This window comes from Anas platyrhynchos, chromosome 2, assembly GCF_047663525.1.
Source record: "Anas platyrhynchos isolate ZD024472 breed Pekin duck chromosome 2, IASCAAS_PekinDuck_T2T, whole genome shotgun sequence".
NCBI classification, from domain to species: Eukaryota; Metazoa; Chordata; class Aves; order Anseriformes; family Anatidae; genus Anas; species Anas platyrhynchos.
In genome coordinates this window covers 139309052-139329164 of record NC_092588.1, presented here as the reverse complement: position 1 = coordinate 139329164, position 20113 = coordinate 139309052, and the positions used below count along the sequence as shown (strand labels likewise).

The window sequence follows — 20113 nt, the reverse complement described above, 5'->3', positions numbered from 1 at the left end:
TGAAGCTTTTCTTTTATCACAGAATCATAGAACCACAGAGGAGTTGGGAAACCTTGAAAGATCATCAGGTCCAACCTTTCATGGGAAAAGGGGGCCTAGATACTTTGAATTTCTAAAAATAAAATAATACTGAATGTTAAGAGCCATATCTCAGGGAAGGAAATCCATACTTCCTGAATTACTATCCTTTTATCCTGGCAATTTAGACATCTTTATAATTACTACATGCATTTACATCATCCTTGAGAAAGTTAGAAGTGAACTACTCAGAAAATAAGCACAGAATAGAGTAAAATATATACAAGCCTTAGGGTAATTCAGTAATACTAAATCCAAAATAAAAAGTAATAAAACATTTTTTGTTAAAACAGCTTCTAATAAGCTGCAGTGACAACTGAAGTAGAAACCTACATAGGTTACAGATTTTTCAAGCAAGTTTGAATTTGAAATATTCATTCATTTCCCTCCTTTCTTCTGAAGAAAGATGTTGCTTCAATGTAGTAATATTTAATTTCTTTTTTCATTTTTTTTTTGTCCCTCAGCTCTGAGTTTTCTACTGGAGTCTTGCCTAGAGATAGAAGAATATCCAGTTCTGTCAAGGTTTGCAAAAACATTTAAAAATTCAGAATGTACTCTGCTGCTGGAAATTCATGTTTTCAGTGTCCTAAGACTATCAGTACAATATTTAGAACAACATTCAAGAGGGCTGTTTAAACTCAGCAGAATGATAAAGAGGTCTGAAAAGCAATAACACTTAAAAACCTCTTACTTCCCAGAATGTTCAGTATCAAGTTCAGACCTCTCAGTGAGATTAGTTTGAAAGAGCAGTAGGGTACAATCAGTGCTCTGATGAAATTCAGACATCCATCTCTTATTTGGTGCATTCAGTCTGAAGCATTCCAAAATCACATCTGTCTAGATAATTCATGTCCCATAGTGCATACTCAATATTATTTTTGCCCTTGTTTCAGTGTTCACTATAAGGTTACATTTAAAACTAGTAAACCAGATTAAGGTCCCTTTGGTGATACACTTGAGCACTACCCACACAGTGGGTAGGTCACAGGGAGAGTATATGGTTGCAAGAGAATATTAAGTATGGGCAGGAAAGTAAAGAAAAATGGAAAGATCAGAAGGGGCTAGATAAATCTGTGGAGAGCATCCTTGTTTATGTAATCTTCACTCTTATCACTGATGACCTATCTATCTATGTTGCTGTTTAAAAGGAAAGCTTTCTGCTAATGTCACTGACATTAACTTGTAGCACATTTGCTCACAGAGCAAAGGAATCTCTATATTTATAAAGTCTTTAAGATGGCTGGCATAGAGACATAGAATTTACAGGAAGATAAACATACAATAGGGAGAAGAGTTTGAAAGAAGCAATAAGAAATCACATTTGCATATAGTTCACATGTTAGAGTACTGGCATCCTCTATGGATGTATCCTTTGTAGCAGAGGCAGTTAGTACATATGTGATCCCCTGTTCAGTCTGCCAAGCTGTGACCTTAAAGTGAACCATTTCTTAGTTGGCATATATATGCAGTCACTCGGTATTCCGAAACTTTCCATAAACCCAAAAATATCAGTCTTTCTTACTCTGTACAAAAGTTGTTCTCTTCTTCCTCATCTTTATTCTTTGAATGATTTTCAGCAAATGTAATAGTTTCTTCATTCATTCTCCTGTGAAGACAGGCTGAGATAGGTGGGGATATTCAGCCTGGAGAAGAGAAGGCTCTGGGGATACCTTATTGTAGTTTTTCATGACTTAAACGAGGTCTTATAAAAAACAAGAAGAGCAACTTTTTTGCTCAGGCAGACAATGACAGGACAAGGGGAAATGGTTTTAAACTAAGAGATTTAGATTAGAGGTTAGGAGGAAATTCTTCACTCAGAGGGTGGTGAGGCATTGGCACAGGTTGCCCAGCGAAGCTGTGGATGCCCTATCCCTGGAGGTGTTCAAGGCCAGGCTGGATGGAGCTTTGAGCAACCTGATCTGGTGGGTGGCATCCCTGCCCATGGCAGGGAGATTAGAACTGGATGATCTATAAGGTTCTTTCCAACCCAAACCATTCTATGATTTTGTGATTGCACAATTTACTGACCTGGCCCCTCCTTAAATTCCTTTCTTTCCTATTCCAAAAACTACTCCCCACTTCTATTATTATTATTATTCTTTAAACAAGATCTCTAGAAATCAATGATCTTGACTTCTTGATATGAAGGTGAGTAAATCTGACATTGCCTGTATATCTTATGCAAGTGCTGAAATTCAGCATAATAAGTATGCAGGCACCCCTGCCAGTAGCTGCAAGATCCCAGGCTTGTTTGGAAAATTATTTCATGGAAAGCCTCTTAAAAGTGTTGGCAGCAACAATAGGTTTCATTAAAATCTTGATATTTGCCCTTTGAAAATAATTAATTTTACCTCTTCTCAGTACTGCAAGCACTTCCTATATAGTGAGATTCCTATAACAGTGTAATTATCCTAATTAGTTTCAGACGGAAATTGCCAACATTTTAATGGATATAAAAATTTCAACATAAGCAACTTTGCATATTTTCATACTGTGATTTTGTTAATAACTTAATACTGAAAGTATCTTTTAACATAGTGTTAGCAAAGAATGTGCATATATAAAAGGATCCTTGCTGTATTTCCCCTTTCAAGGCATTCAGGAGAACACTGGGAACTGAAAGCACTAAATGGGAATTGATAATGAGGGAAAGACCAGGTGTGTTAACAACAACAACAACAACCACCAGTTGGAGCCCATCCAAAGAACTAGACCTAGCTGAAATCTGCAAATGTTATTTACCTGTAGTGTTGTCAGGTAAAGGCTCATGTTGTGACTTGCTTGTTTCACAGTAGTAATTATCGTGATGTTTGAAAGCAGATCAAAAATTAATCAGCTGAACTTTCCTATACACAGAGTCAGAAAGTTTAAAATCTAACTTCATTTAGTGTTGGACATCTCTCAGATTTTGGTAATTCATCTATGTATCTTCCACAAATTGTTTGTGATTCCCTGATTGAGTGTTTAGATGGATGCATAAGATACCCTTTACTCTCTGGTTTTCATTTAGAGTGAAATCTAAATCTGGTTGGAGAGCAAACTCCTTTTCATAAATAAGTTCCAATTTCTTCCAATTCTTACGTATAACAAGAAAACAAAAAGGTAAATGAAATAGAAATTCCAGTTGCCTGAGAGGAGTAAGCATGCCAATGCAGGCAACTGAGAGTAAGCATTGCACATGATAGAAAATTTGACATTCAAACAGCAGCAGCTACCAGTTTCTTTTCCGTTTTCCTGGATACATATTCTTTCCTATAAACAATGTGCAGCATCTATACAGTAAATCAGAGACCCAAAGATATGTCTGTGATATACTGGGCCTACTATATAGTTATAAAGCATTATTCTTCAGCTCTCCAACAATATTTGTCCAAGATCTGCTTAGCCAGTGATCCAGTATCAGTCCAGTGGTCTAAACTAAACTAAAACTGACTGCTAAAACTAGTAGAACAACAGTAGAGCTCTAGTTTACATGCAAAATAAGCACATTCTTGACATATCAGCAGAATATGAGGCATCAAAGCTCAAGATAGTAGTTTGAATCAGACAAGACATTGGCTTCAAATTGCATTTACCACATGCCATGCATCCTTTAAGATGGTAGCAGGGTTGGGGTAATTAACTGTTTACTGTTACTGTATCTGTTTACTTTCTGCCAAGATCATAGGTAATCAGCTGACAAAACTTTTGTCAAGGTTAAGGAGGTATATACAGGATACTTTGAGTCTTACATTAACTGGGATTTCCTTGTTGGAAAAATTTTCATCAAAAGATTTCTGCACAAATTTCTGAGATTTTTTCATTAGCTAAGAGAGAATTAAAATCCTCCATTATTTCTTTCAAACAAAAATATTTATGAGAAAAAAAAAAAAAAGATTCTGATGTTATTTTTTGTTGATGTCAACAAAGTATAGTATTGACATTTTAACACCTTATACAAGTTGTTTGTAAACTGTGATACTTTGAACTTTCCATCACTCTGGCTTCATTTTATGTTGGTTCCTATTATTTCTTTTTTATAGTGTCAAAAAGCAGACGATGTGAAAATTCTGGTAAAAATTTAAGTAGGTATAAACATAAAAGCCTGTATTACAAGCCTTTAAAGAAGATTGTACCATTTCACACTTTTTGGCCACAAAGGTTGCAACAGAATCTACCCAGAAGACACCCATCAATAAAAAATGACAAACACAGAATTGGTATTGCAAGCATTTCTTGTGGTATATTGCAATGAGGTTTGGTTTGTGTCTTCAAGAAGTTATTTCTTAATAGGGGCTTTTTTTTTTTTTTCTTCCTCCTTTTGGTTGGAACACAGACAATTATTTTTAATATAAGTTCTTTCAAATCAGTTTTATATATTTTAAATGCATTTGAGCTGCTTTGGGAATTGTCTTTATAAAACAGGTTCTGATTACAGGATAAAAATTTGGAAGGGTTGGAGCTTTTATGTTTGTTTTAATAAATTCATCAGAAAAAAGGTGAATAATAATTCCATTATTGTGTATGTACTGTTAATGAATGTATAATTTGCTAAAATTACAAAAGAAGCATAAATCTCCTCTAGGAGATTTTTGATACATAAATTTAAAACAAAAAGCACATCTAAACTGTCAAGAGTATACTATGAACAAAGTACTCATTTGTAAAATTGCAGTTTCTCCTCTAAAGCTAATTACTTTTTGGTAGATTCTTCAGTCAGTACTATTAAAATAAGAATAAAAGAATATAAAGTGTCATGACCAGGCAGACCTGACTGGAGAACAGTCTGGAAAATTAGTACGCAAAAAACATAAATTTGGTGCTTTAGATTAGTGAGAAATAAGTTACTGTATAATCACAGCAGAAGAGAGGTGAATAAGGTGTAACCACCTAAGTCTTTGCTTAGTGCTCCAGCACAATATACAAAATTGTGCTGAGTGCCACACTTCCATATTACAGCTATAGGAACCAGCAGTAACTAAAATTAAGTGGAAATCGGAATACTCACATTAGTACACTTGAAATACAGCACTGACACCGAACTTACAGCCAGAGAGCAAGGTGCACAATGCTAAATGAACTACAAATGAAATGAAGTACTTCGAATCTTGTTCTCTTTCTCATACTAGCTGAGCAGAACATCTTGGAAATAGTAACCAATATCAAAATAGTTTCAAAAAACATTAGATTTCTTTCTCAAAGCATGATCTCTGCACACTCCTGTAAATACAGCAGTGCTTTCTCTATGGATTGTGCATTTTCACATTTTCAAAATCTCTGAAATGAGCTCTAGACATGCCTTTTAAAACTGCACAATTTCACCTTTTAAAATTGCATAGTGTTTGGTACTTTAAGAGCACAAACTTTATCATTGGTTTAAGGCTACCTTAAAATAGCATAAGACAGACAGACCATACAGACCAGCAGATATTCCAAACTAAAGCATAATAAACTTAGCTGCAAACAAACAAACCTTTATAACTGAATAGTAGAGCAAACATTAGTATATATCTAACCAGCCTAATCCCCACCACCACCTTTTTTTTTTTTTGGTTTGTTCTGTCATTGTTCTCAGAGAATATCTGTTAAAACTCTCCCAAGATTTACCAATAGCACTTAAAAGTATTGCAGCATACCAACCACTATGCAAAGCAAATGACCTCAGAGATGAAAGATTCCATGTTTTGATCATAACACAGCAGTCACCGGCTGTTAGTTAGATTTTCTCCATTGGAGATTTTAGCCTGATGGCTTCTGACTGACACAGAGCTGAGATTAATTCATGGCATTTCCATGGCTCATCTGAACTTGACACAACTCATTAGCATTCTGTCATATCTCCATAAATCCTGTGAGGCTGAAGGCAAAAGGAAACAATAGGAACGAGTTTCCTTCTCAAATAACCAAGCTTGAGGTGAAAAAGCCAACCTTAATTTCTAATCACTATGGGCATTAGTTTTAATTAGCAATTTTCTGCATATCAGTATAGTATCAAATTGTACTTTACTGTAAAAGCTCCTCAGTAACTAGATATTTGCTTAGCATCAAATGTCTAATACCTATGGTCTTGTTACTTGCCTTATTGTCACCCCAGATATTTGCCAATGTGCACACAACACATTACCTGTGATGATTCTGATTACCTGTGATACTTTGTTAGTGCTTTAATGAAGTACTAACACAAATTAGTCCATCTTTCACAGCCAGAGAACAAGCATATTCTAAGCTACACCTTGTTCAGAAAACACTCCAGAGAAAAAAATGTTTTCTGAATCTTGAATATGTGAGTTCTTCTTCTCTGAAAAAATCCTAATTAAACCAAAAAGGATTATAGAATGAATTGATGCAGACTTCTTTGTAAATGATTTTGTCAAGGTTTCTGGCAAATCTCTATCAGTAATAATACGAATATAATAATAAATATAGAAGTAGGAATTTTCTTGACCTTACTGGATAGATAGGCTAAACTTCTGTGTTTTTTGTTTGTTTGTTTTTGTTTGTTTGTTATTTTAAGAAAAAAGAAAAAGAAAATAAGCTGTCTCTTCCTGTGACTTCTGCATAGCAAGTGACTCTAGAATCACTTTGTTCACCTCACCCTCCAGTTTACAACTCCACAGTTTGCCTTTTACTTCCAACTTTGCACTCTTCCACCCAGGCACTATCAGGATCCTGCAGCAATGATTTTCTCCTTGTACTTATGGATTGTTCTCCTGCCCTTGCACCCATGAATCCTGAGACAGTGCTGTATCTATTAAATCAGGTTTCCCCATGGGGTAGTGATTGCCCCATGGGGAAACACAATTAGTTTCTAACTTCTATTGTAAAAGTTAGAGGGGAAAATATGCTGTACTGAAGAGGATGTTTAGTTCAGGGAACCTGTATTACTTCTGTTCCTGCCTGGTCATTTTTCCTGCTAATCTTTTGTGTTTTGTTAGTTTAATATAAAAAGAAAACCTCACCTTTAGGTTCAATGTATCCAATCAGCTATTGGATATTCAAAAAAAAAAAAAAAAAAAATTCTGCATGTTGCCACCAGCCAGCTGCATCCCTTGCACAAGACTTTCCAACTCATAGCTGATGAGGTCTTTGTCTCTTTCACACAAACTATTCCTTAACCAGACTTCACAGTTTTGGAGACTACATAGTATTTACCATGCACCCAAAGACATATTTCAAAGACACATTTCAATGTTGCTTTTGTTTTCAGTCCTCTGTCAAGGTTAATGGCACAAAACAAGGGAGACATATACAATATAACAAGACAATATAAAGATGTTTTTAGTAATGTCAGATAAGTGAAACACAGTATGAAAAAAAATATAATTTCCTTTAAGGAGTAAAATTCAGCTTTCACCTCCCTTCTCCTTTCTTTTATTTATTTATTTATTTATTTTTGATGAGCCGTTCACTATGGAATTATAATATTTTCATTTCTCTAAGAACTTCTCAAAGTTCTTAGACTCTCAACTCTCCAGCAGTCAAGAACTGTTTTTAAGAATATTACTTAAAAACTTTAATTTTTCCAAATTTTTCCTATGCTAAATACAGATAACGATTGTCTGAAAAGACAAAAGCAAGACAGATGTGCTCAACATATGGTGATCAAGGTAATTATTTACAGAGCAATAATTATCATGTGAACTTAGAATTTTTGTTCTACATCCTTTCTGGTTTTGCTTCATTAGTTCTGATGACATATTTGGGTATGAATTATCATATCAATTACATGCCTATGTTTTCAAATAACAGCCATCCCCATATATCATTATTAATGTTAAAGAATTTACCATACCACTACCCAGTTTCTCTCAAATTTAAAATGGAACAAGCTGTTCTATTCTCCATTTCTCAAGTCATTATTTTCACTTAATTAATGTAATTACAGGTTCAAATGCATATACCTCCCCCTTACAACTCATCAGCCTACATGTGGTTGGCCCAGATGTGTATTCTATGAGAAACTGGTGGTTTGGATCTCCAGCAATTCACAGGTATTCTGCTGAAAGGGGTCATTGTAAACTGTATTGTACCTCATTCTTGTACCAGGATGAATCTAGTAATTTCTATACGAAATCATCATGTTTTACTTTAGAAAGCAAATACACAAGATAGAGTATTAGAGCTTCTGTCATCTAAATCCATGGGAATTTGGGGAAAAAAGAGGAGAAAATAAAACATTTCACAGTTTTAATTCAACAAAATGCTACTCAGTATTCCCTGCAGTAATTTGGAGGCCTCATGCTCCCATTCTGTTCTATAAGTCCAGAGAGACAGAGAGAGAGAATGAGGAAACAGCACAACCAAATTGCATATGATGGGAAACATCACAACAGCAATTCATTTCAGTGTTGCCAGCAAACCGCGATCTTTATGGATCATTTAAGTTCACTTTTTATCAGTCCTTGTAAATATATAGTTAGTTTCATTAAACTTGGAAAACCAAGAAATAACAGCTCCCATCGGTGATCTGATAAATAGTATTTTGACAAGGAATAACAACTAGTCACATTTTATTGGAAACTGAAATACTGGAAACTGAAATACTACAGACAGAAAAGCAACACTGGGAAAGTCTTAGCAGAGCAACAATATTTTTTATTTTTTTTAACGCAGTGATATCATTTATCAGAAATGCATATATGTATACATGTATATATGTATATATACATATATATAAGCTAAGCTGAACTTAACTCTAACTACAGGTGTTTGTTTGCTTTTTCATACTACAGTAGTTAATTATTAATTGACAGCTGAATTCACCAGACCCTTCCTTGGGGAAACTTGTACTGCCCACCCCTGGCAAAATTGCATGGATAACAGTAGCTAGTAAGACAGTAAAGAAAGTCCATACCATCTGAGAAGGAATTATTCTCAAACTAATCAAGATGATGACCACCATAAGCCAAACTAAACAATAACCAATGAACTGCAAAGTCTGCTTTCAAGCTAGTGAGGAGTCAGCTTGCAAAGAATTAGCATGAAAAATTTGTAATAGTGAAGAGAGTGGAAACAGCAGCAGCCAAAACTTGATTTTGTTATTCCAAAAGTTGCTTTGCTAGTTAAACAGACCTGCACAGACCAGAGCATCCTCCTCAATGGACGCTATAAGCAGTCCACATCCAACTGGTGAGCTGACAATTGAGGTACTAAGAGGGGGCTGATTTCTCATGGCTTATGTATAAGTGGATTGTAAGCAGTAGCATGGATACACATAAAGCTGGAACAGCCATGTCTCCAAACTGGAATAGTATACAAAAATTGTCTTCGCAAAAGGGGGAACACATTTGTATCCTCCATGTTCTCTGGCAGAGAAGGCGCATATGTATTACTCTAGAAAGGGAAGTGTTAGAACCTTTGGACATTGCTTATACAAGAGCATTTAAAAAATTGTACCTATTTATTAATACTTTATAACTTGATTCATCTGTTGTGTTGACAATGCTGGCCCTGTTTATCCTCAGTTAATTACATGTCAATAATAAATCAGTAAACTGCTTCAACACTGAGAACTGGGCATTTTTTTCCTGTGGTTATCCATATATGGCTAAACTCAAACTGTCCAAGAGACAGTCAAGTACCTGAAAAACTTTACTCACGTAGTATGATCAGTTGATGGGCAGTGTTCTTCTTCCCCAGGATATAGATTTGCTCCACTTCCAAGTTCCCACTTAAATATATTTGTGTCATGGATGGAATCTGTTCTTGAATTTTGTTCAAAGGCTGGTTGATACCATCCGCACAGAGTTTTATCCTCAAAATTGCAGACTTCCATGGCTTTAGAGATGAACAGTGAATAGTACTTCATGTTTATATAAAAATAGGGACTCATTAATTTACATTATGATAAAATAAATAACCTGGCAATAAAAATATTCAATTTAAAGTATACAGTGTATGCTTACTCACTACGAATATGCATAGTTTTTCCCTCTACAGATAAAATACCAATGATATTTTCCATATTCTTTTCTAAGGCACAGATTACTCTTTTAATAATACTGCAGTTCTTTTGCACGTTGGTAGCTAGCATCATATGTATTCTGACCAGATTTCAGGCTATTCAAATAATCTGTCATGCGATACACACTGGAATGTGTGTAAAATTCATCAGCTATGTATCTGATATGATTATGTATTATTATTTCGTCAGCCTAATACACTGATGACATTAGCAACTCATTATATATTGGATACAAAATCCTCCACAGAAACTCTGAAAAAAAAAAAAATCTTTGTTTCAAGCAGTCCCTGAAATACCTGAAAGTTACATGATAATGCAGCTATTTGGCCTTGGTGTCAACTACTGAATAGTTATCTTAATAAATAAATATGCAGCTTCTTATGCCTCAGTTTTTTTGATTTCCAGAGCAACTGGACAGAGAAAGTAGGATCACTACCAACTGCTCCTTCCAATGAATCCCCCTGAAAGAATGTTTAGATGAAAAAACAAACAATCAAACAAACAAACAAACAAAAAGCAATTGAACAAACTGATTTTCGTTTTGCTACTTATTGAATACTTATTCTCTAGTACACACTTCCTGAATATTCTGCAGAAATTTTGATTACAGATGATAGACTGAGGACTGAGTTTTAATTTATAGCTTTTATATTTCCATTAATGAAGCAAACCACAACCAGTGTGGTTACTCATATAAAGATGTGATGCTTCTTGAGACTGACAAGTGACATTGTATTAAGATTTCTTTCTTTCTTTTTGTTTCTTTCTTCTTTCCTTCTTTCCTTCCCTTCCTCCCTTCTTTCTTCCTTCCTTTCTTTTTAAATTGCTTTAAAAACATTGTTTCAAATGCCTCTGAGAAAGATAACACCTTCCTGAGAACAAATTTCTGCCCTTAATCAGGACATACTTAGCTCCTATTCCAGCATCGTCATTTGAGTGATAAATTGCCATCATTGCTATAGTGATTGGAGACTTCAGACAGAGCAAATATATGAAAGTGTATTCTCCCCAGTACTTATCTCTCTCAGAAGGAAAGGATGTTCTGTGAAACAATGTAAATTTCTGAGGAAAAAAAAATCTTCTATACAAAGGGCCTTGCACGTATTTTTCAGTGCAGTTTTTCAAAGGTTGGTGTTTTTGCACTGTATAAGAAATTACCCAACTAACTTTTATATCATGTATTAATTCATGTAAGAAATAGACAGACCGGAGCCTAATGATACTTTTCCTAGTTGAGTCTTCAGCCCTGAAAGAAGTGATTGGAGTTTCTACACCATGTGTAATGAATGCAGAGTTTTGATCATCAGTGAGAATAGGTTAGCTTGCAAAGACAGATGAGGTCAATGTCTCTAGATGTCTGTCCTTCTCATTAGTCATCTTCCAAACAACAGTAATTTCAACTACTGTGCTTTAAGGGAAAACAAAGTCTTTCACAGTTTCTTTTCTCCTAAAATGCTGTAGTGGGAACAGCCTTAACTCAAAAGCAACCAGAAAATGTCTTAGACCTCAGTGGACAACAGTGTCTGGTGAACCTGTTCTTTGTCCCAGCTTCACTATTCCCATCTGACTGTTCAATGAGCTTTGGGAATTTTGAAGCTGGGATTTGCTGACTTTTATGTGAGTATGACACTCCACATACTCTAGCCTAACAGCTGGCATATACAGCAGGGTTAAATGTATTATCTTTCTGACCTAGGAGTCAGTAACTCTAGGGTAACTCTAGGTTCCTCTGCCAATTCAAGGTTTACAACTTATTTGGATGCAGAACAAAATCAGAGTTGTCAAATAAACAAAGAGGTGATGGCATAACTGAATTTCACAATCTCTGCTGCTTAAAATACTTTGGGGGGGTGGTGGGGGGGGGGGAGAGTCAAAGAAGTAAGAAATGGACCCGAGTCTCCTAGATATGTGACCCAAATATAAGACTATAGAATTATTCTCTCTTCAAGTCTGGCTATGGAACATTCAAATTATAAACGTATCATTTAGTTTGAGAAACTGTGTTCACTTAAAAAAAAAAAATACAAATTTTGTACTTTGGTAGTAAGTTGAATTGGAATATAAAATACCATGTCTAAATCAGCCCATTAGAAAGCAGAAACTGCATATGTCACATTTGCTTATTAAAAGCAAAATGTTACTCTTTTTCTGGGGAAAATCATGTTAAAAAATAACACCTATATAATATTATCAAATGTCAAAGGTAAAGAAACAGGTGTTAAGCAATATATTGAATAGCCACAAACTAATAAGATAACAAATAGAAGATTTAGTACACTCACCACAATCTGATTCATCAGACTTATCAGAGCAGTCAGGTCTAAAATCACACCTCTGGATCATCTGGATGCAACGTCCAGAGGCTCTACAGACAAACTCATTCTCTGTGCAGTTGTTCATGGGGAGTGTGGCAGGAACTGAAGTTCCTGATAGAGTTGTAGATATTGTTGGCAAGTTTCCTTTAAGAAACGAACAAATTTCTGAGAAACAGAACCAAGTCACATACATTTTTAACAATTTCTACACTTACCACTCACATCCTTTCTCAAGGATAAAGTTTTACTGGAAACAAGCCCGGGTGGCCATGTTGAATGTGTTAAATAACTCCCATTGGGAAGTGAATTGAATGTGTAATGCCTGGATTTCCTCAGTGGAAAGTGCTACATTGCTCGTGTTAGCCAACTACCGTTTGTAAAATCCTCTACACTTGTAGGAATTTATTTATGCCTCTTACATGTCTTTCAAATTTAAATGAAATTGGTCAGTCATTTCAAAAAATGTCATAGAGACTGAAAGAACAATCAGAAAAAATTAATTTGTGAAGCAAAACTAACAGATTATTAGATTATAATGGCCTTTTTTCAACACAACAATTACTGCAACTGACTGTGGAAATTACTATATAATTTTCTTAACTTTAAATTTCATCATTGAAAAAAATAGTTTTTCCCAGTAGAAAAATTGAGGTTATCAGCTTGTCCCACTACTTCTTTTCTGTTTCATTCAAACTCATTACCACGTCTTTTAAGTCCATTGTCTTTGACTTTTATTCTTTACTATGCAAACTATGCACCTTTCTTCAGACTAACTCCCATTTCTTGGAAACCTTTGCTATCATTGTCCATAAAAAGAATTTTCATTATACAATTCCTTGTTTAAATTCAATCATTATTGAAACCATTAGCTGTAGTGCACAAAGCACTACAGTAATAGTAATACAATAAAGTAATACACCTGAGTTAATTAAAAAGTACATGTGAAGACTTTGATATAAAATGTATCTGGGACAGCAAAGATTTTTTTCCCCCCTTAAGGCATAGAGCACCAAGACTGATAATGAGGGAGGAGGAAAAACTTTTTGAATGAATAATTAAATGATATAATAAATAGATCTACAACTCATACTAGCATCAAGGACTGTATTGGTCAGAAATTTTTAAATACAGCTGGAACACTCAGGTCCCTGCTCCTGCTCCCACTCCACTGGAACAAGTGAAGACTTTTTCAAACACCATAACCTTCGGAATGGAATCAACTCATTTCCCTCATTTGAAATAACCCATTTTGTAAAATTTATGAAACACCACTTTGTCTAGAGCAAATATCATTTAATAGCTTATATTTCAGGAATTCAAATGATTCATCAAAACTGTATGCTCAAGTTTCTACATCTTTAATGTTACTTATGATTGACTTTACCATCAGAGGCTATCAAGCCCATCCATGGTCTGTATTTCTGTATCTAGTTACAAGTGGGACAATACCAGCTGGGCTGCCAGTACTTAATTCAAGGGTTCAGGAATGAGATGTGACTGCCCAGTTTTTTGTCCCTGGTCCAACTCATTAAATCTGGTGGAAAGTGTTATAGTTATTGACTGCTTTGCCTACTATTCCCACAGTCTCTTTAAATCTTTTTTGTTTGTTTGGATTTTTTATGGTGTGGAGGACGTAGAGGTAGTAAAATAGAAAAAGAAGGGTTGTGAAATGTCTCAAAAATTACTTCAAATACTGTGTAAAAAGCACAAAGGTTTTTTCCTATTCAATAGTCTACTATTACAATTGACCAGTTTAGCTTCATTTTTGCACAAAAAATAAACATTTTTTCTCATTTTTGAACTTTGAAACTCTGATACACTTTGTACTTTGCAATTTTCTTGTTTATTTTTATATTTATTCATAACTCATTTGAAAATATGTAGAGATTTTCTAGTTAATTTTTGCAAGGTTTTGTTCCTCAAATATAAAGCATTGTACAGTAATTGTGTATTTAAAATTTGTTCTGAATTGCAATTTACATGCAAAATTTTATAATAAATATCATTGCACACTGTATAAACATGGCAAAATTTGAGTTACTTATCTGCAAAGAAATATGCCACAAATATTCCTACTAGACCTAATTATGCACCTAAAAGAATTTTTAGAATAGCAGAATAAAACACATCTGCACCAAGATGTTTTAGCCTTAGTGCTAAGATACTGATATTTAGACGAAAAAAACTTGTTCTCAGTTGTTTGCTGTTCTGCAGCCTTTTTATGACTGTAGCTGCAGCTAATAGTCCTCCTAAAACCCCTTCTGTGACAGAGGTAATGTTCTACAATTCTGTAGACATTGTACTAGGTAGCAATGACTTCTGAGAACAAGCTGCCCTATCATCAGAAGTGCGCTGAGAGCAATTGACACTGTAACATTAAAAATTATTCAGGAGAGAAGGAAGGCTGTATGAAACTGATTTTGCTAAATGAAAGGTCAGTTTGCTTGTACACAGTAAAGTTTGTTTTTTCTTTTAGGAATCAAAAATCCAAAGAGTATGGAAGCTCCATACCTGTTAAGCACTTGTTAAAGCAGGTTTATTTAGGACCTTACGAGCACAGCAGAAACTATTTCCTGTTGATGCCTAGATATGAGGTAGGAAGGAAGGAAACAAGTCTAAATTTACTTGTCAGATGTGATTAGTTTGATCTGGTTTTGTTTCTCCAGTAGCAATACTTACGAACGATGGAAAACAATCATCACAGATAAGAGATTTACACGTAACTTTAATTCTGCTCTTACCATTATAAAGAGTACAGCCTAGAAAAGACATGTCATCAAGTCCAATATCCCCAGTGAAGCCATCTCCTACTGTACCTTTCACCAAGATCTGGGGAAAAAGCAATTACAAAAACATTTTTCAGTATATAGTAGACTTCCACTTCTCATTAAATATTTCATATCGATTGATAGAACATTTGCCATGTTTCATACTTAAAATGAGATTAAAATTATTCTATGGGATATATTCTATTTAGTGACACTTTACAGAAGAGACTAATTATTATCAGCTTTCACTGGTGGTCACATTAATCATGGTAAACCATAACACTTGCTGGCTTTACAATCATGTAAATCCACTGAAACATCATTGTGATATAAAATGATGGCAAGACATTATCATAAGTGGCACATTATGATTAGCTCCTTTGGTACTTATCGTAGTAACATTAATCATGATTAATTATAATAATGTTCATGTGAATACATTATATACCCTTATACAAATCTCACTGTGATGAAAACAATTAAACAGGCTATAGATGTGCTCTGGAACACTTTAAAGAAAAATGTTCTACAAATTTATTAGAATTGCCAATGCTATATATGCTTATTTTCTCATTAATGTCTACTGAGGAGGAATAGGAGATGTTAGTATTTCTGAATTACTCTCTGGATGACTGAATAAGCCTCATTTCTTCTGACTGGTATTGAACTATAAAAATCCAAGCAGGTAATTATGAAAAGATTTAGTGATAATTTCCTTGATGTAACTAATTTATAAAACCCATAAAAGAAGAAAAATGTCCTCCTCAAAATACACTTCAAAACATATTTTAGCTGATCCACTGGACTTCAAATATTAAAATTGCTTCTTTGCTTTTTATTTTGAAAAATGCTTTTGTGTCACCTTCCTCACCCACATAAACATTGATGCTTCCAGATCATTCTGGAAACCTGCATAATGTTTTCCACGCGTTTTTCATTTTTTCTTCCTCAGTTCAATAAATAATTCGTACAAAGAAAGAAAGTATAAATAGCGACAAAAATACTGCAGTTATGCTTCAGAGTAGTGTTACTTCTGGTATTTTTATCATAATTTACTTCTTAAATATTTTATTTGTAAAGAAAGCTAATTTTCACCAAGTAACAAAGCACTGCTCTCAATTCAAAGATGCAAGATTATGTCTCAATTCTCTTGATCAAATGTCATTGATGTTTTGGAAATATTCACATTAAATGTCATTTCAAAAATATATCCTCAAATATTATTTTTCATGATTTAATTTGTCCTATATTGAAGAAATTCATGTGATGGATTACTATATTCAGAATTCAACACTGTACACAGTTAAACAACTTAAACAAGCTTCTTGGTAACTTGAAAGTGAGGCAAATAAAAGGATTCTTCTACTAAGAACCATTGTTCATGTGATACATACACAGAGATTTTTGTCTCACTTTAAATTATTAACAAGTGACAAGAGAAAAAAAATATAAAAAGTGCAATGAATGTCCTTAAAGCTGTAAAAAATAATATCAGTCTTAGCATGTTGAGACTGATATATTTGTTTCTGCTATTCTGAATTTGCATATGAATAAGAGATTTTTTACTGATGCTGACATCACAAGAGTAAATAAAAACGATTATACTTTATTTATAGATTATGTCCAATAGACAAAATAGGTATACTACAAGAAGATAGATATATGTCCCTTACTATGGATATGCTGCAGATTACTTAATTTAGGATAAAACATCTAAAGTGAACAATGTAAAATGACTGTATTACTTATTACAGGTTTCATCTAGTATGAGTTTCTTACTTTTCCCTCAGAATATCCACTTTTTTTTTCATGTTTAACTAATTAACTGTTTTAATGGTTAACTATTTGCCAACATAAACAGCACAAAAATGTTTAGAAACAGAAACAATCAAGATATCTATTATCTAGAAATGTCATGCATGAAACTTTATTATTCCAAAATGACAACATTCCCTTCAGTTTAATTTTGACTGGCATACACGCAGGATCTTAAATAAAATCTTGACTTTATTTTTAAGCATGAGTTACTATCCACTCATAATTAAATTAACTGTGAGCTAAAATTCAGTCTTAGAGGCAGAGGGTTTGTTAAACTTATCTGTATAGTTATTACTAGGACAAAAGCAAGGAACGTAAAACTACGCTATTTTTCAAGTAGCATTGTGCTGAACTCTGACTAATGTGAATCAGTAGGTTGAGATTCTCTCCCCATCTTTCTCCCTGTGCAAATCTCTCCATCCACAACATTCACACATTCTGAGGATATGCTTATCTATCATCTTCCACCAACCTTTACCTGTAGGATGTAGCATTCCTGCATCTTACATAGCAATACTTAGTGACAAAAGTGGCATTCCACAGTTTACTGTAGAAGTAACACAATTTAGAAAACCTCTTTATTGTTATGATGATGATTATTGTTACATTACATAGCTGTCTGCTTCCCCCCCCCTTTTTTTTTTTGGTCTTTCATTGTTTATTTATTTATTTGCTCAAAGAGCCTGACACTTGGTCATATAGCATGAATTCAGTTAGTAAGAGAGAAAAATACAACATATAGGTGTATATTCAATTCAATTCATTCATCAATGAAGGAATAGAACTAGATATTCCTTAACTTTGAGTACATTCAGGCATAGAAGTAGAGTTCTAATCAACATAAGGGAGGCATAATCTATATTAAATTTATGATTTCTTTATAGATTTTAGAAATGAGGACCATATTGTATTGCATTTGAAAATTGAAAATAGTATCAATTTATGATCTAGTTATGCAGTATAAAACTTCTGTCTGCACTGTGGTTAAACATTGACCACTTAAATTAATTTGCCTGCTGAAATTCTGCAAACTTCATAAGCTATTATTAAACAACCTCCAGGAAACTCATCTACCATGAAGCTCATTTCACATCTCATTTATAATTTGAATGAGGATAAATTGTTTCCAATTTCTCCAGCTTTCAGAATTTTAGAGATCCAGTCTGAATCCACTGAAGGTTTGATTCACTAAAAAGGTGGCAAAACATATGTTACATAAAAGACGTGAAAATACTCCAGAAGGAGCAAATGTCACTTTGGAATGACACTTAGTGTACAAAAAGAGGATGATTTTTTTTTAATATATTTTGAATAAAGTAGGTTTTTGAAGGGTGAAAGAACATTATGACAAATGGTAATAGAATAATTACGTGTGACATCGTTCTGTATAAGTGTTCCATTTACACAGGAATGCTCATTTCTGTCACTAGCCCTCTGAATGTTAACAAAATTAAACCTGGATTTCCATGCAAACATAGTTTTAAGTAGAATTGAATTCATTGCAAAATCTGTAAGGTGCTGAAAATTCTAGATACCTGACTGTGTAGGAAATACTGATCTTAGTTCTGAACTAGTCATATCACAGTATCTCAGGTTTGTCATAGGAAGTGTCAACTGTGTTACTTAGTGATTTTATTAGAAGTTAGAACTTGCTAATTTTAATTAGGGTTATTATTATTATTTCTGATAAGAAAACATGGTTTGCTTTGAAGAAGAGAGAACAACCACACAAGTATATAATAGTACAAATAAATTACAAATATTTTGTCATAACTTACTGAAAGCAAATGCAGGATAGAAATTAACTTATTTCAGAAATAGGCAATGAAATGCATATGAATCTATATTTTAGTGCTATGCATATACAAAGGAAAAAATTTCATGCCATCAAGAAAACTAAACAATTTCTTAAGAGATGATAGAATTTTTGTAATTACAGGTAATGGACAAACTGTAGAGACATCCATTCCATGAAATCTGTAACCAAATTTCATCCTTCATAAATCCTTGTAATGAAGATATCTTCATGTAATATACAAGTCACAATAAGTCTTCACTTTATGACCATTTTTTCAAGAATAAGTAGAATGATATCTCAACAAGTACAGGAAGAAGGGAAACTATTTAACAAGTGAAGACAAATTCTCAGAATAATTGTGATAAAATCTGTGAAATTTAGATTTAATTTTGACTTCTTAAATTATTAGTTTATAGTTTGTTTGATAAGTGATTCTGAACATGTTAATTTTTTCCTTTCTAGTTTTGTTCGTCTGTTTTATCTGCCGTCAATGAAGTCTGCTCTGCAGGGCCTGAGACCTTTGATCCCAAACCTTTGATCTAAGCTTCCAGTAGTTAGTTGCATTCTAACTATGTGGCACTGAACTCTTCTGTTCCTTCCATGCATGGTGTTCCTTGAAAGAGCTTGGGTGCACTGGCAATAAAGGATGTCACAGTGCGTTGTATTAACCCTGGGAGGATTAATGACCAGGTAGTCAGGGTTACAGGCCTAATGTGGAGCCCTTCTACCCCTTAAAACAGGCACAAGTAGAAAAAGCTCATCAGTTGGAAAAAACGTCAGCCTTATGTAACTACAACATTCCAACACTACAAGTACAGAAGATTGAGATTCTATTGACCATATTCAATAGCCTGTCAGTCCTTTCCTTTTGTTTCCATGAAAGACACATTAGAAGTGAATACTTCAAAATTTTCAAAGTTGAATTTTCAATGTCTTTTTCATGCAAGGGTCAAAATTAATTCTTATAATTGATCTTAAGGACATATACAAAAGGATATATACAACAAATATTGTGACAAATCTTGTGACAGATACTTGATGCTTTACAGCGCTTGGTTTTACAAGATACTAACACCAGCTCTGATCCAGTACAACACTTTATCATGCTTCATTATTGCTTGAGCTTGTTAACTTATTGTTAGTTTATTGCTTCATGCTTGTTAACCCTCATGCTACTTTCTGATGTTTTTCCAAGCATTTCCCTAAAGTACAGGGAAGTATTGCATTTCTATCATTTTGCTGGCCACTCCTTGGTGCTATTCAAACTGCTCACATTTGTAATAAGTGTTTACATATAGTGGAACTCACTACTTTGCTGTATTAAAGCTTCCTTCCATTGTACAAATCTTCCTTCAAGATAAAATATCCTGTTTCCACTCTATAATATTAACAT

General features: G+C 34.0%; 1 protein-coding gene across 1 annotated transcript in view; it reads right to left on the bottom strand.

Moving 5' to 3' along the window:
• The window catches only part of MALRD1 (MAM and LDL receptor class A domain containing 1), a 258192-nt gene that overhangs the window by 167418 nt on the left and 70661 nt on the right, over positions 1–20113 (bottom strand). The window contains exons 19-21 of the mRNA XM_038174819.2: positions 15078–15165; positions 12304–12480; positions 9657–9834 (exon numbers count right to left, since the gene is read on the bottom strand). Of these exons, the coding sequence (XP_038030747.2) occupies positions 9657–9834; positions 12304–12480; positions 15078–15165 (443 nt within the window). The remainder of the gene's footprint in view (positions 1–9656; positions 9835–12303; positions 12481–15077; positions 15166–20113) is intronic.